Consider the following 13,935-nt stretch of genomic DNA (forward strand, 5'->3'; position numbering starts at 1 on the left):
CCTGTCAGGGTTTATTCTGCGATAGTGACTGTATATCATTTCTTACTTATTTGGTAACTGAAATTTGCATACCTGCTAAAGTCATCACACACCCCATAGCCTGTTCTCCTCCCTTGGACCCACTGGCCCACAAACACACTACTGGAGGAAGGAGATGCCATCTTCCCACTGCGTAACATGCCGTGTCCATGACGCATGTTGTCCCTAAATGAGCCCTCGTACACCTCACCTGAAGCATACCTGCAAGGACAGACCAGGCAAACCATGATCAAGGTACTAGAAGTCAGTTCTATATCAACAAATAATTCAATTCATGATCCTCAAGATGTCTTGATGGAATTTTGAAGAACTAAAAATGGCCTAAAGATCTGATATAACACACACACACACACCATTCACATAATTATTACCAATATGTGCCAAAGCCATGCATTTTCCCTTCTTTCCAGTGCCCCTGGTAACGCTCAAACTTGTTCAAGGTTTTGCTGGGCACCATATAATCTCCAAATCTACAGACAAAGAAAAGAGAAACTACTAAGTATAAAAAGCATAAATATGCCAAAGGAACTGATAGCACAAGTATGTCCATCATTCACTGTGTGTGTACTGACCCATCCTCTAGCCCGTTCTTGAATGTGCCACAGTAAACTGTCTCATCTGGCCACTTCAGAGTCCCTCTATTGGAGGAAAAGGAGAACAGAAAGTACGTACATGTGAACCACAGTAAACAAGTTAAGAACAAGTTGCAACAGTGAATTCAATCATGCATGAACCACCTTAAACAAGATTATGTTGTTAAAGCAGATGTGTGTTATTTCTGCACCACTAGTGACACCAATTGCAAAAATAAACAGGTTTCCCAAACACTCCTCCCTATCTGCTATTGGTCCGTATATGCAAGCACTCACTTGCCATGAGGTTTGCCTAACAGCCAGCGGCCCACGTATGAGGCATCTTTGAGTCTGCCCTCTTTGCTGAAAGTGTAGGTTGCAGTACGGGACACAGGAGGTTCACCTTTCTGGCTGCCTCTGGACACATGAGTCCTTCCGTTCAGACCCGCAGCAAGCAAGTCATCAATTGCCTGGTTAATGGCTCTCAGCCACTTCCCCTAATAGATGGGCAGAGTCAAAAAATGAACTGAACTAACCAACAACTCAACCAAACTCCATTAGATGAGTCAGAGCACAAGTAAGAAGAACCGACCGTGAATGTTTACAAAAAAAAAAAAAAAAAAAAAAAAAAAAAAGGAGCATATTACCTTTTCTAAAGGTGAGGACGCCAGAACAACAAAGCTATCTTCAGGGGTTGTCAGCTTAAGGCCAAGTCTAGCAATGACATTTGGAACAGAATAGAGACAGAAATGTTTTTATTTGACTGATGATATTTGGTATAGGTACAAATATCAACAGTATTGAAACTCCACCACAACTTATTAGGAAGCACACCAGCATTCCTGATGGCTTAATATTTAGCGAATACAGCGTCCTTACACTCAAATGTACAAAATATTTGGTACAATTCAGGGTCTGTAGAACTACCCAAATAAAAGATAAAAGATAATGAATTACAGGATGTTCAGATGAGTCACTTACAAGCCTACACTTTCATCTGAGATGGGCTCCACCCACAATGTTGCGAGTGGATAGACATAGTGAGATGAGAACTAGAGACAAAGAGAGGACAGACAGAATTTATTAAGTTCCATTAACCACTATCTCATTTAAATTTGGAAAAATAAAAATAAATAAAGCCTTTTCCTGTAGTCACAATGTTTGTCACATGACCTCAACATGTTGCATGTTTAATTTAGGGAGTGGTGTCCAGTTATCCTGGATATATCATCATTTTTTTATTCAAATTGTCTGTAAAAAGGTCAAAAAAGTTTGGCAGTCTGACCAAACATTGAATCAAAAAAAGAGACTCGAGTGGATATTACTTCAGTTTCATTCGTCAAATTGGAAATGGAAGGTCAAGTCAAGTGCATTGCACTGTGGGATACAGTATTCAACGCAGTAAGCTCTGTTGAATACTGCACATTTTGGCAAATGAAGTAGGTCATCCTGGGATTCTATGCATGCAAGAGAACTGCATACTGTGCCCAGTACAGATATACAGCAGCAATAGTAAGACTTGTAGGCTAGTATGATTTTCCAAACATAGCCTTGGGCTAGTGTAATTCTGTTTAGGCAAGAAATAAATCACACAATACTCACAAGCTTCTTTGATGGAATAGTGCCCTAAATGAGTAAAGACAATAAAAAAAAAAAAAAATTTAAATCAGGGAACTGAAAACTATCGAGTGGTTAAATTGTGCATTAAAGAACTATATTAACCTGTGCATGAACCAACATGTCATTGAAGAGGATAAACCAGCTGACGGAGAATCTTCCAGCGTACTGTAATGTCAGAGCTTTATTACCGCTCTCACAAACCAGACGACGAGACGGCTTTCGCAGGGATTCCTGAGAAAGAGCAGGACTCGTAAACAGGATTACATAAACACATACATGCAAACACATAGATACATCATGTGCACATGCACCCACCCAGACCACCCACAGACATACACACACTCAAACAAAAGAGAAATGTAACATATCTGACATCATTTAGCCTTGCAGCATGCAAAGGATATAGCAAGTTTGTCAACTTAACCACATTGTACAGTGCCAGTAATTTACATTCACAAGTACAGCAGCCAAGGTGATAAATTAATATCAGCTAAATTAGGATATTTCTTCACAGTTGAGAGTTATTTTACTTTAATTGTCAGTCACTGTGGCATACAACCTGTAAGAATTTTCTAATAATTACGAATATAATTTTTCTTTATACTGTCTCAGAAATTGTCTAAAATTGGCCTTTGACAAGAAATGCTGTTAAGTAACAACAATGCATATTTGCACATTAATTATTTTATTAAAGTTCATTTCTCATGCTGCAGCATTTTGTAACACAAAACCTAGTGAGCGATCTCCGATGGCAACATTTTAAGACATCATAGACGCACTCCCAACACAAAGGCAGTTCCAAAAGGTAGGTACTTTAATTATGCTGCCTTCTAAGATACCTAATTTTTGCCAGACTCTAAGGTAGCATTGCACATATCCTTCCCCTGCTAGGCAATCCTAGAATGCAATCTGATGAGCTCTGAAAAAAGACAGCAGACGAATCGAGAGAGATTTGATAACAAGTATAATTCAATCAAAAATCATATAAAATAATAATAATAAACTGACTACTTCTTATAATGCTCTATTTTAGTTAGAATGTTGCCATAGTAGGCAGCAGCCTATGAGGGCAGCAAGGCAGCTCACTAGGTTTTGGAAGAGACCCACTTACAAATTTTTTTTCTTTTTGAAGCCTTTTTTTAAAGAAGCCTTTATTTTTTTGTCACACATTATACATTTTGAACATATACAATGAAAGTCTTTTTTCGCATATCCCAGCAAAGCTGGGGTCAGAGCGCAGGGTCAGCCATGATACGGTGCCCCTGGAGCAGATAGGGTCAAGGGCCTTGCTCAAGGGCCCAAGTGGCATCTTGGCAGTGCTGGGGCTTGAACCCCTGACCTTCTGGTCAGTAACCCAGAACCTCAACTGCAGAGCCACCACTACCCCTTTTAGAATGTTATGAGTGAAATCCACATATGTGACATAAACATAAGATTATATTCTGCAACATACCGAATTCTTTCCTTTAAAGTTTTTCCAGAAAATGAAAGTGGTCTCAGCATCTTTTCTTTGTTTGCTGAGAAGACGAGTTACATCTTCATATTTAGAGCAGCCATCTTGAATACACTGGTATTCCGCAGTGTTCTAAAAAATTAAAACATTATATTATGCATTTTCTCCATTATTGAGCGGCCGATCACAATGAGAAAATAGATCATTTTCTTACCACTTCAAAACAATTAGCCAGTTTCAGAAGTAATCTGTTATACCCATGCAGATGCTGCAAAGGCATGTAGAACAAGTTCACTAAGAGGTCACTGGGTGACAGAGTTTTCCCCTTTGACTCCATCAGTGCCTGTAACAACTCCAATTTTTTCCCAAAGCATCCTCTGCAGGAACATATCACGCATTATGAAAACATCACTGCACAACTATAACCTCAAATAACTGGTAATGTGTTATTATGATGCACATAGGTTGTGTTAATGCAGTGGTTCTAAAATAGTGGTTTGTGAAAAATGGGTTGCAGGTCTGTTTTAATTGAGTAATAAAAATGCATAAAATGCAAAACCATAAAATTCAACTAACCATATAATCATATCAGGATATAAAAATAAATAGGTTTATCACCACTTGTCAGTCCTGAAGCAAAACCAGTTGACAAACTGTATATAACTGTCATGTATACATGAATACTGCTCAAGCATAACAACGTACTGTAAGGGCTTCAGCAATGCCTGGAACCCTCCCATGACAAGAAAGTTTCCTACTAGATCGCTGTACCTGGGTTAAATGGGTTGAGTTAAAAGCATAATTGGTTTAATTACAGACATGGTAAAATATGTATAAAAAGTGATTAATGGAAAATTCAATCATTTAAAGACCCATTAGGGTGGCACATCTCTGACCATCAATCTTGCTGTTGTCATTAAGTAAGAATAGTATACTTGCTCTTTATAGGTGTCTATGAAAATGGCTGTGTTCTTGACCAAGGCCAGGGTTTTGATCACTTTGCCTTGCTGCAGGAAGTCAGTGAGGGATCTTGAGTGCTGTCCTGTCAGATGGCAAAGCTTGTTGAAACTACCAGCCATCTCCTGAAACAGCAACATGGACGACTGTCCCAGAGACAAGGCCAAACTCTCTACAAAATGACAGGGCAAATACAAACAGTACTCAATTCTAAAACTCAATAACATTCCACACATTCCAATGCAAAAATGTATGAGTAATATGCAAAAACAGAGAAAAATATAATGTACATCTCACAAGTGAAATGGCATAACAGCTTGTTTCATTGTCAGTAATATTACTTGATACAAATTGTGAGATACACCTAAACTACTGTGTGTGTACACCGTAAATGCTCTGCATCTTTCCTGACACCACCCAAACTCTCCAGGTCCTGCCTGAAAATAATCTGTTACGTACCACGGGACAGTAGGGGGCCCAGTATTTGGCTCTTCACCTTGCTGAGAGTGCAGTAAAATTTTCTCTCGGCTGAAGCTAGCTCATGGATTGTGGCTATGAAACCCATTGCGTTTTGATCGGCCAAGGCCAAACAATTCAGCCCTCCTCCAAACACACTGCTTACATACCCAATCTAAACAAGGGACATACACAAATTAGTGTAAGGCAATACAATTTGCCTTATTTAAATAAAACAATAAAATGCAAACTTTGAAATTAATGCAACTACCTTCCAGAGTATCGTACAAATCAACCAATCACTGATACTTACTGGCAAACTTATGCAGCCAGAATTAATGAAATAATATTACTTGCAATATAAAATTAGCAGTACCAAAGAGCTGACTTGTCTATCTAAAGCTCAAAGCATGGCAACTTTAAAAGCAGGGTGGCCAAATGCATTTTTTATGACACAATGACAGTGGGTAAAGCAGAATCTCATTAGTTAACTTGAGGGTCTATCGACTTATCCTCACAGCTTACTCTCACTATAAAGGAACAACAATTGTACAAACTCAGAACTAAAACGGTAATATCAAACTTTACGAACATTCATGCAGAAGGGCAGAAGGGTGGGCGTTTGGGTGTATGTCCCAGAGAGGGGATGAGAGCTGTTGGTGTTCTCCAGCACTTGTTCTCCGCTGTAGTAAAGTATGGGCTGATAACATTCTCCATCAGCTAACAGCAAAGTGTGAGTTTGCCCTGCTGCCACGTCCCACACATAGATGCCGTCGGAAATCTATTACCACATACACAGGAACATTGACTAACATTCACATGTTAAACAACAGCCTGAAGTATTAAAAAGTGGTAATCAAGAGCATTTTGTAACATGAGCTCGGTTTCTACTCCCTTATTCTTTTGGGCTAGCTCAACTCCACCTTTTCATTGTCAGTAAAAAGTAATTTTCTTTGCAAAATGCTTATACAAAGTGCATAAGCATAAATCTTTCAATGAGATACCATTTGTTCTCTACACAAGGATCTGTATGACTTAAAAGGGAAGGTATACAGTTAGTTGACTAAAAATGTAAAGTGTGTACAGTACACCTTAGCAAGATTAGGAACTGTGCTGGGAGCATTCATATGACCCAGCTGTCCAAATTTGTCACTTCCCCATGAATAAACCTGTGAGAGAAGGAGAAATACACACTGACTGTTATCAGGAAGAGGTACTGTAAGAGAAGAGAATAGACCATGTGGGGATCCAGAAATAAAAATCTCATTCAAAATCTTTCAAAAGAGAAATTGATATTTAGCAATAATGTATAAATCTTACAAGACAGACCTACCATGAGCTCCACAGTTTTTAAAGGGGTCATGACATGAGGAATCAAATTTTCCATGACCTTTTGACTTATAAGAGATCAATGTACTATAAAAACATACTGAACTTTTCAGAACTCAAAACTTCCTCATGCAAAAAGAGCATTTGTTGAAATCAAGCTGTCAAAATGGCTCGTTCTCTACCTCCTCCCTTTGATGTCAGACTGTGGTAGACATTTGCATCTGACCGCCTCCACAACAACACATCAACACCTACTTTCCCCTCATCCCTTCTGAGCCAAGCAGTGAGATGGCAAGAGAAGAGAGCAGGTCAATCAAGAGCAGAGAGCCAATCAGAACAGTGGGTGTATACTGTCACGTCTTAAAGGAGAAACAGCACCAAAACAAAGTGTTTCTGATAGTTCCTGATGAGGGTGGAAAATGATCATGTTTTACAAATACATGTCTGTTTTTTGTACTATCATTTTATTTTTTTTTACAAATATTAGAAGTGAACCTCAAGGAACATATTAAAATAAGAAAAAAGGAATGTCATGACCCCTTTAAGTTAGACAACATTCACTAATTAATGGTAATAGTTTATATGGGATGTTGTAGTGATTTTTGTTAAGAAAAATACATTAAACACACACACACACACACACACACACTCGCACACACACGCAGATTTTTGGATACTTTTTTGTTCTGAATCAAATGTTGTAACTGGTTTTGTTCAAGGCTTCTTTATTGAAGAATAATTAAGTCACAGTCTAAAATCAAATGGTGACATATTTAAAAGTCCCTTTCTACCTGACATTGAGCTGTCAGTGCCAAGGAGTGATTTGCTCCAGCAGTGATCTTGACAACTTCCTTTTTTCTTAAGCTCTTGATGCAAAGAGGCTGTAACCTGTAAGGAGAAAACAAAGTAAGTGTTTCCAGCCATGCACTGCGGTCAAGGACACCAACAGTTAAACATACATAAAAGACCTTGTGTTTATGAAGGCTCTATTATACCTGGGCAAATAGTCTCCATGACCTAGTTGACCTTCCTGGCCCCTCCCCCAACTCCACACCTCAGTGCAGAGGGAGGGGAGGAGATTTTTGGATTCAGAGGTGGAGGTTGTTGTCACGGAACCCACTACAGCTCTTGTGTGGTCAGTTCCATGACTGTCAGATGGTGAAACTAAAATTAAATGAGTGACAGCATATTAAAAAAAGGTTTTTATGAGCATAATCAACTCAAATATGCATTTGCCCCAAAAACATTTTACTCAAGCAAAATAACACATTTTCAGTTCTTTACAAGTGCACTGATGAATTTCTGGAATTGCCCTTTTGAAAAAGCTTGTTTGTGGTTACAGTGACCATTGTAGAAATACCATATTTATGGTCAGCCATGACTCATTTAATGTCCAATAAAAGGGGAGGTTACAAAGATAGAAAGTTTTATTTGGTCACATGATCTTTATATGTCGGCCCCCATGAGGCGACCTGTACCGCGTTGAATAAATCAGCTTTTTAGGCCACTGATATGACTGAAGTCTTCATCTCACATGAATGTACATCATTTTAAGAATATTACTATTTATATAATTAATATAATTAATATTATAAACACATTAGTCTTGAGGTTTGCAATACCTGAAGAGAAAAGGCCAGTTGAAGACTCTCTGCGATCATGTGCATCACTGTCCTCTAACTTGATGTCAGTAAGACTCATGCTCTTCTTGCTTTGGAGAGAATTGGCAGTGACTCTGCCCTCCTCACAGGACTCAAATAAACAACCACTGCTCATTACGAGGTCACTGAGACAAATACCTCCATCAACACTAGAGTACTGTGAAGAGTCATCAGAAGTAGAATCCACTATTGGTAATAAACTGAGAGAACACTGTTGGTCTGTAATAGCATTTGATGCACTTTGTTGTCTGGCAGCAGGTGTATTACCATCAGTTCTACTAAGTGTTGGTGAAGAAGGAAGTAGTGTAAGCTCTTCACTTTGGTCAGATCTGAAAGGGCATGTAAGTGATGTCTGACGGCTCGGAGGATGGGAACTTCCCACTAAGGCGGCCTCGGCCTGCTCAGCGAGGGTCTGGTCTGAAATTCTTTTGAGGTAGTCTTTTAGAGCCTGCTCATCAGGGTATGGATTGCTTTTTGTTCGTCGTAGAGGTACTTGCTCAGCAGGGCCTGGTTGATGTTCTTGCGTTGTATCATTTTGCAGAGAACTGTCCGAGGATGCCTGTGCTGCACAGATGTTCTCAAATGTCAACGGGGATACTTGGAAGTCAGACACAATGTTTTTGTTTTGTGGTGTCTGAGCTGGAGAACTTTGTCCTGATCTTAGATCTTGTTTAGAATTAGCCAGTTCCACCCCAAGTGGGCAGTAGTGGTCATCAGAAATAATAACATGGTCATCCTTGTCAGTCATAGTGTAGAGGCTCTGTTTGCACTGTCCACATTTATCCTGAGACTGCTGACAGGACTCATGGGGAGGAAGAAACTGAACCAAAGCCAGGCTGTGAAATCCCCCACATGCTATCTGAACCACGTATCTTCCCACTAGGTGTTCCACCTTCTGAGGTTTCCATACTGGGAACACATTGGTGACCAGTCCCAGCTGGCAGCCACTTCCCCAGGCCCAGACCTCGTGCTTCCCTGACAGGGCCAGAGTGTGTTGCGCTCCGCAAGCCACATTCAGGATTCTGACCAGTTGTGGAGGATGGTTCTCACCATCCACCACGCTAACAGGAGTGGGATTAGGTACCTGGTCCATTCCAGAGATGCCACACTGTCCATGGGAATTCTCCCCCCACATGTGAACAAGGCCATCTTCAGTTACAGCAGAACAATGATAGCTGCCTGCCGACACAGCTATCACACGCTGACCGCTCAGGGAGCTCTCTAAAACAGGGTTGACAGGCTGAGAATCGGCTCGTTTCCATGGCTGCTCGCCAAAACTATAAACATCCCCATCTGAAAGAGAAACATATTTGATAATTGGCCAAATCATTAAAGGGGTCATTGAATGAGAAACTTTTCCTTGATCTTTTGAAGTAGTAATTGCTGTTTCTTCCAGAAATAAAGTCGCACCTGAATGAATATAAGTCGCATTTGGTCAGAATCGTGTTGAGAGAAAAAAAAAACCCACACACATAAATCACATCTCTGTATACGATGCACTAACAGAGGTTGCATGCAGCAGGCATTAGGATCCGGGATCAGCCGCCTGACTTCCCTTCAGCCGCTCAACATGTCAGACGTGCTCTGTGAAGAAGATTACCTCAGGGTCTGTGCATCGTATTGCTGTGTATTGAGGCTCATTTTAATCAAGAGCATGTGTCTAACAGTTTTTCTTTTTGTTTCATGAACGAAACATGACAAATAAGCCACATCAGTTTATCACATACAGTATGTAACTCTATGCTACAGTGGCACAATGTTTTCACTCAGTTACGTCATAAAGACGTCATCTTTTCTCGTAATAACGGGATATGTCATAAAAATGACATTTTTTCTTGTAATAATGAAAAAAAATTACATGTAGGACTCATTTACCACTGAGTAGCCTACACTATACTCTTAAGCACAGGTGGGCTGGGACATAAAAAGTGATATGTAGCCCAAGTTAATTGTCAGATGCTCAAAACATCTTGCTAAAATGACAGAAGATGTTATTATGAGAAAGGATGTCGTTTTTATGACAATATCTTGTTATCAGAATTAGTAGTACAGAATATTTACATTTTAAAATGCTACTACCATCTCCATGAATGAGGTTTACATCTGCTTATCCACAATTTTCCTGAGCAACCACTGGGCCGTGCCATGATGATTCTAATTGCCTGTTTTGTTTTTCTGGCCTCGAGACACAATGTAAAAACTAACGAAACAAGAGATTTGGACAGAGAACAACCCTTTAAGTGTTATTTGGAGTAAAAAATTATTTCAGACTCACCTTGTGCAGTTGTTGGCTGTCATAACAACTCAAAGTAGTTAATGATATCAACATAACTAACCTCGAACCATCGCGTCATGTCAACTACATACTCAGGTGAGGCACTGCCACAAAAAAAAAAAACCGGTCATCTCGACTTTAAACATCACATTCCCCACTAAGAATACACGCTGATCCAGGTGAAAACACTGGAGACCGGAAAGAAACGTGGAACACTTCTGCGTTCAGGAAAAAGGTGGATACCATGGTCTGTTCTAATACTTGATTCTGATTGGCTGGAATGCTTGCAGTTCAAATCGTTGAATGCACAGGTAGTTCCAGTCAGTTTGGTTAATCACTGTTTGATATTAATGCGCTGTTTGTAACCATAGCAACATAACACTACAGAGCGAGCCGAGTGAAATATCACCAGCAAGGCGATTTAAACTGTAATGTGATTGTGTTGTGTATATTTTGTTTCTGTGCTAAACGGGGGGGAGGCCGTGGCCCCCTGACAGAAGCCTGGCCAATAAATTTTGGCATTTTGTTGAAAACTTATAAGGGTAATTTCAAAGTCTTTATGTAAAATTCTGTTTACTTCTAATAGTTGACATGACTTTAGCCCCACAGATCTGATATAATGAAAACAATACTGACCTTCCGTCAGCAGAAGTCCATGTAACGTCCCCAATGCAGCATGAATCACTGGTCTGGACAGGACCAGTCTCTCTGGGGTAACACTGCAGGAATACCCCTGCCATCGATAGAGCACACCTTTCTTTCTAGAGCCCTCCTCTCCTACAGAACTGGAATGAACACATTACATTTTAAATGTTGTTTATTCATCATCTAATGTAGTCATTACATTTGAACAATATGTTGCAATGTGTTCCAGGTAACACTTTATTAGTTCATTAATAACATAAACATTATGCAATACATAAGAGACCATTAGTTCTTACAATCAAACAATTCACAAATACATGACCAGAAATTTAAATAAATAGTACACCCAATAATACCTGTCATTATTCACTTACATTTACTCACTCATCCTTTTATTGTTTCCATTGAACACACAAAACAGTCTGTTCATTACACACAGCTATGGTAAGACTTGTAAAGACTTGAAATACAGTGAACAAGTCATATGGAGACTTTTATAGTAGTTTATCAGTGTTATTTTAAATGTACTTTGACATCTTTGTGAAAAGTCTTCAAAAATTCTCCTTTTGTAGCCCCCGAGAAAACATTAGCACAGAAAAAGAAAACAACAGCACAGGTTTGGAACGGCGGGAGGATGAGTAAATAAGATCAAATAATAGAGAATTTCAATTTGAAATCGAAAAGTAACACTTTATAAAAACAAAGAACTAACAGAAAGGAGTACACACCTGCTCTGCTCGTCCATCAGCATGATTTAATCCATGTTAGACTGACGTTGTAACAGCCACTTCAGCGTCTACATGAAATCAAATAGTGATTGAAGCGACTTCACAAATGAAAGTAACAGACACATGATGCGAGATCTCACCCTCACACGACCGAAACCCGCATGAGCTAATCTACACGCAAATGCAAACCTAGAATAAGTCAATATCTTTCGGATTCAAGCATGCCCGTCTTTAAAACCGCCCATTCGAGCAAACAGAAAGCAGTTAAGTTCGAATAAGGTTATTTAAGTGAACTTACAAAACGTTGCGCACTTTTATTCGTTAACCGCGTGACATTGTGAAGTGAGTTACAAGAGAACCGCTGTCTGATTTTGATATCCGTAAATCCGCAAATAACCTCGCGATTCAACTTGATTTGACGGGACGGGACGAGCCCAGACGCGACGCGACGCGAGTGAAGTTTGTTTTTGGAAGTATGGAGCGTGCGGAGGGTCAAAAATAGACTCACTGTACAGATTTATGTAACGCGGAGGACTCTGATAAGTCTCTAATTATCTCTCCATCATTAGAAGTGCTTTAACATTAGTGATGCATGTTGAATCTGATAATTGATTGACGGATTATTTGGTAAAGTTCAGAAAATATACAAAGATATCACATGCAGATACAGTATCTCATAAATGGTATATACAGTATGTGTCAGGGGCAAAGAACAACAGAGAGCTAGATTATATGATGTGAAACATAACAGGTTATATAGCGTTATGTAGAAAAAGCAGCCTATATAACAACGTGAATGTATAGTTTCATAGCGTGTGTAAATTCACACACTTTGAGACAGACAGACAGTCAGCGAGAGAAAGAGAGAGGGAGATAATAATTCATATCAGTAGGTTTTGAGTATCAAATATCAACCTTCATATTTTGTATACATAAAGTACATCATATTTTACAGTAATACTGTACATTCAACAATTAGCATTACATTAAAGTTTCAACGATGATAGACAGTTTCACTGTGAATTTTAGGATACGTGTAATACACCAAGAATAAAACGTAATTTATAATGACCATTAATCAAAAATTAACTTCTAAAACACTAAATAATTTGGCAAGTATTTTTCTTTCTCTGAAACTGAAAAATTGACTTTCAGCATTTTTCACTTCTTTATTTAAATTCTTTAACTCTCAAAGTCTCACAACTTTCTCCACATTCTGTTTCTGAGGCCCTCTGTGCTTTTAACATCCATGTTCTACACTTCACATTCCATAAGAGGCCCTGTGCTCACAAAAGTGTGCAAACTCTGTACACATGGTACAAGGACAATCCAGGACAGAGTCGTTGATCTGCATTGATCTACCCTATATTTATCTTACTATAAATAGCATGGTGGGGTCAATAAAATGGAGAAAAGTGTCAAAATTGTGAGACTTGGATTGTCTTCACATTGACTTAAGAGTTTGTTTGGTGTGGAAAACACAATGTGCTCCCCCTAACCAGCAGGGGGCACAAGAACATTACTGGTAAATTCATATTTCCTGGAATCTCCTTCACATGGAAGTTGACCATGGACTATTCTGCAATGGTTTCATGGCTAATAAGGTTACTCCTCTGTGATTTGGTAGGTCAAGAGGCAATAGCAGCTCACTTAATTTCTCACATAATACTCTGACCTACCAATGTCATGGCTTCTAAATGTCCTCAGACATTTTTGGCTCAACAACCATTAAGAAAACTCACAAAACAAGCCTCAGACAGCCACATTCTGAGAAAAAAACCGTAATATCACATAAAAGTTGGCTTGAAGGGGGAAAAAGGTCAACAGCAAGCAACATAAAAAAAAAAAAAAAAAGTCTTGGGTTTGGGGAGGAGAAAAAAATGAGCAGTATTAAAAAAAAACAGCGAAGGATTGGCAGGTATAAGATATCTCTGCAGGACACTCGCAGGAGCCCAGACTCTCACACGCACACCCTCCACATCTCTTTCCCGAACCTCTCGTTCGTGATCTCAGCTTGTTTTCACTTTTAGTGTTTTCTATATAAAACGCACAACTTTGCCCTGTGGAACTTTGCCCTACATTTAAGTATGTGTGGTCATAAACACAAACACGAAATATTGGGAGAAGTAAGGGGGGAGTGCTGGAGAGGGAGGGAGCGAGGGGGGGGATTACAATTGAACATTGTAACACATCTGTCCTG

At 39.3% G+C, this 13,935-nt stretch overlaps 1 protein-coding gene across 1 annotated transcript in view; it reads right to left on the minus strand.

Moving 5' to 3' along the window:
* The window catches only part of LOC127447977 (alsin-like), a 31,358-nt gene extending 19,169 nt beyond the window's left edge, over positions 1–12,189 (minus strand). The window contains exons 1-21 of the mRNA XM_051710251.1: positions 12,034–12,189; positions 11,736–11,803; positions 10,999–11,147; positions 8,049–9,380; positions 7,422–7,590; positions 7,218–7,314; positions 6,189–6,266; positions 5,690–5,878; positions 5,101–5,272; positions 4,624–4,813; positions 4,390–4,455; positions 3,899–4,061; positions 3,685–3,816; positions 2,334–2,462; positions 2,214–2,237; positions 1,593–1,663; positions 1,259–1,325; positions 909–1,108; positions 612–677; positions 411–509; positions 73–240 (exon numbers count right to left, since the gene is read on the minus strand). Coding sequence (XP_051566211.1) covers positions 73–240; positions 411–509; positions 612–677; positions 909–1,108; positions 1,259–1,325; positions 1,593–1,663; positions 2,214–2,237; positions 2,334–2,462; positions 3,685–3,816; positions 3,899–4,061; positions 4,390–4,455; positions 4,624–4,813; positions 5,101–5,272; positions 5,690–5,878; positions 6,189–6,266; positions 7,218–7,314; positions 7,422–7,590; positions 8,049–9,380; positions 10,999–11,147; positions 11,736–11,758 — 3,584 coding nt within the window. The 5' untranslated portion in view covers positions 11,759–11,803; positions 12,034–12,189. The remainder of the gene's footprint in view (positions 1–72; positions 241–410; positions 510–611; positions 678–908; positions 1,109–1,258; positions 1,326–1,592; positions 1,664–2,213; positions 2,238–2,333; positions 2,463–3,684; positions 3,817–3,898; positions 4,062–4,389; positions 4,456–4,623; positions 4,814–5,100; positions 5,273–5,689; positions 5,879–6,188; positions 6,267–7,217; positions 7,315–7,421; positions 7,591–8,048; positions 9,381–10,998; positions 11,148–11,735; positions 11,804–12,033) is intronic.
* Positions 12,190–13,935: the final 1,746 nt, after the last annotated feature.

The sequence above is a fragment of the Myxocyprinus asiaticus genome, chromosome 11 (assembly GCF_019703515.2).
Source record: "Myxocyprinus asiaticus isolate MX2 ecotype Aquarium Trade chromosome 11, UBuf_Myxa_2, whole genome shotgun sequence".
Taxonomy (NCBI): domain Eukaryota; kingdom Metazoa; phylum Chordata; class Actinopteri; order Cypriniformes; family Catostomidae; genus Myxocyprinus; species Myxocyprinus asiaticus.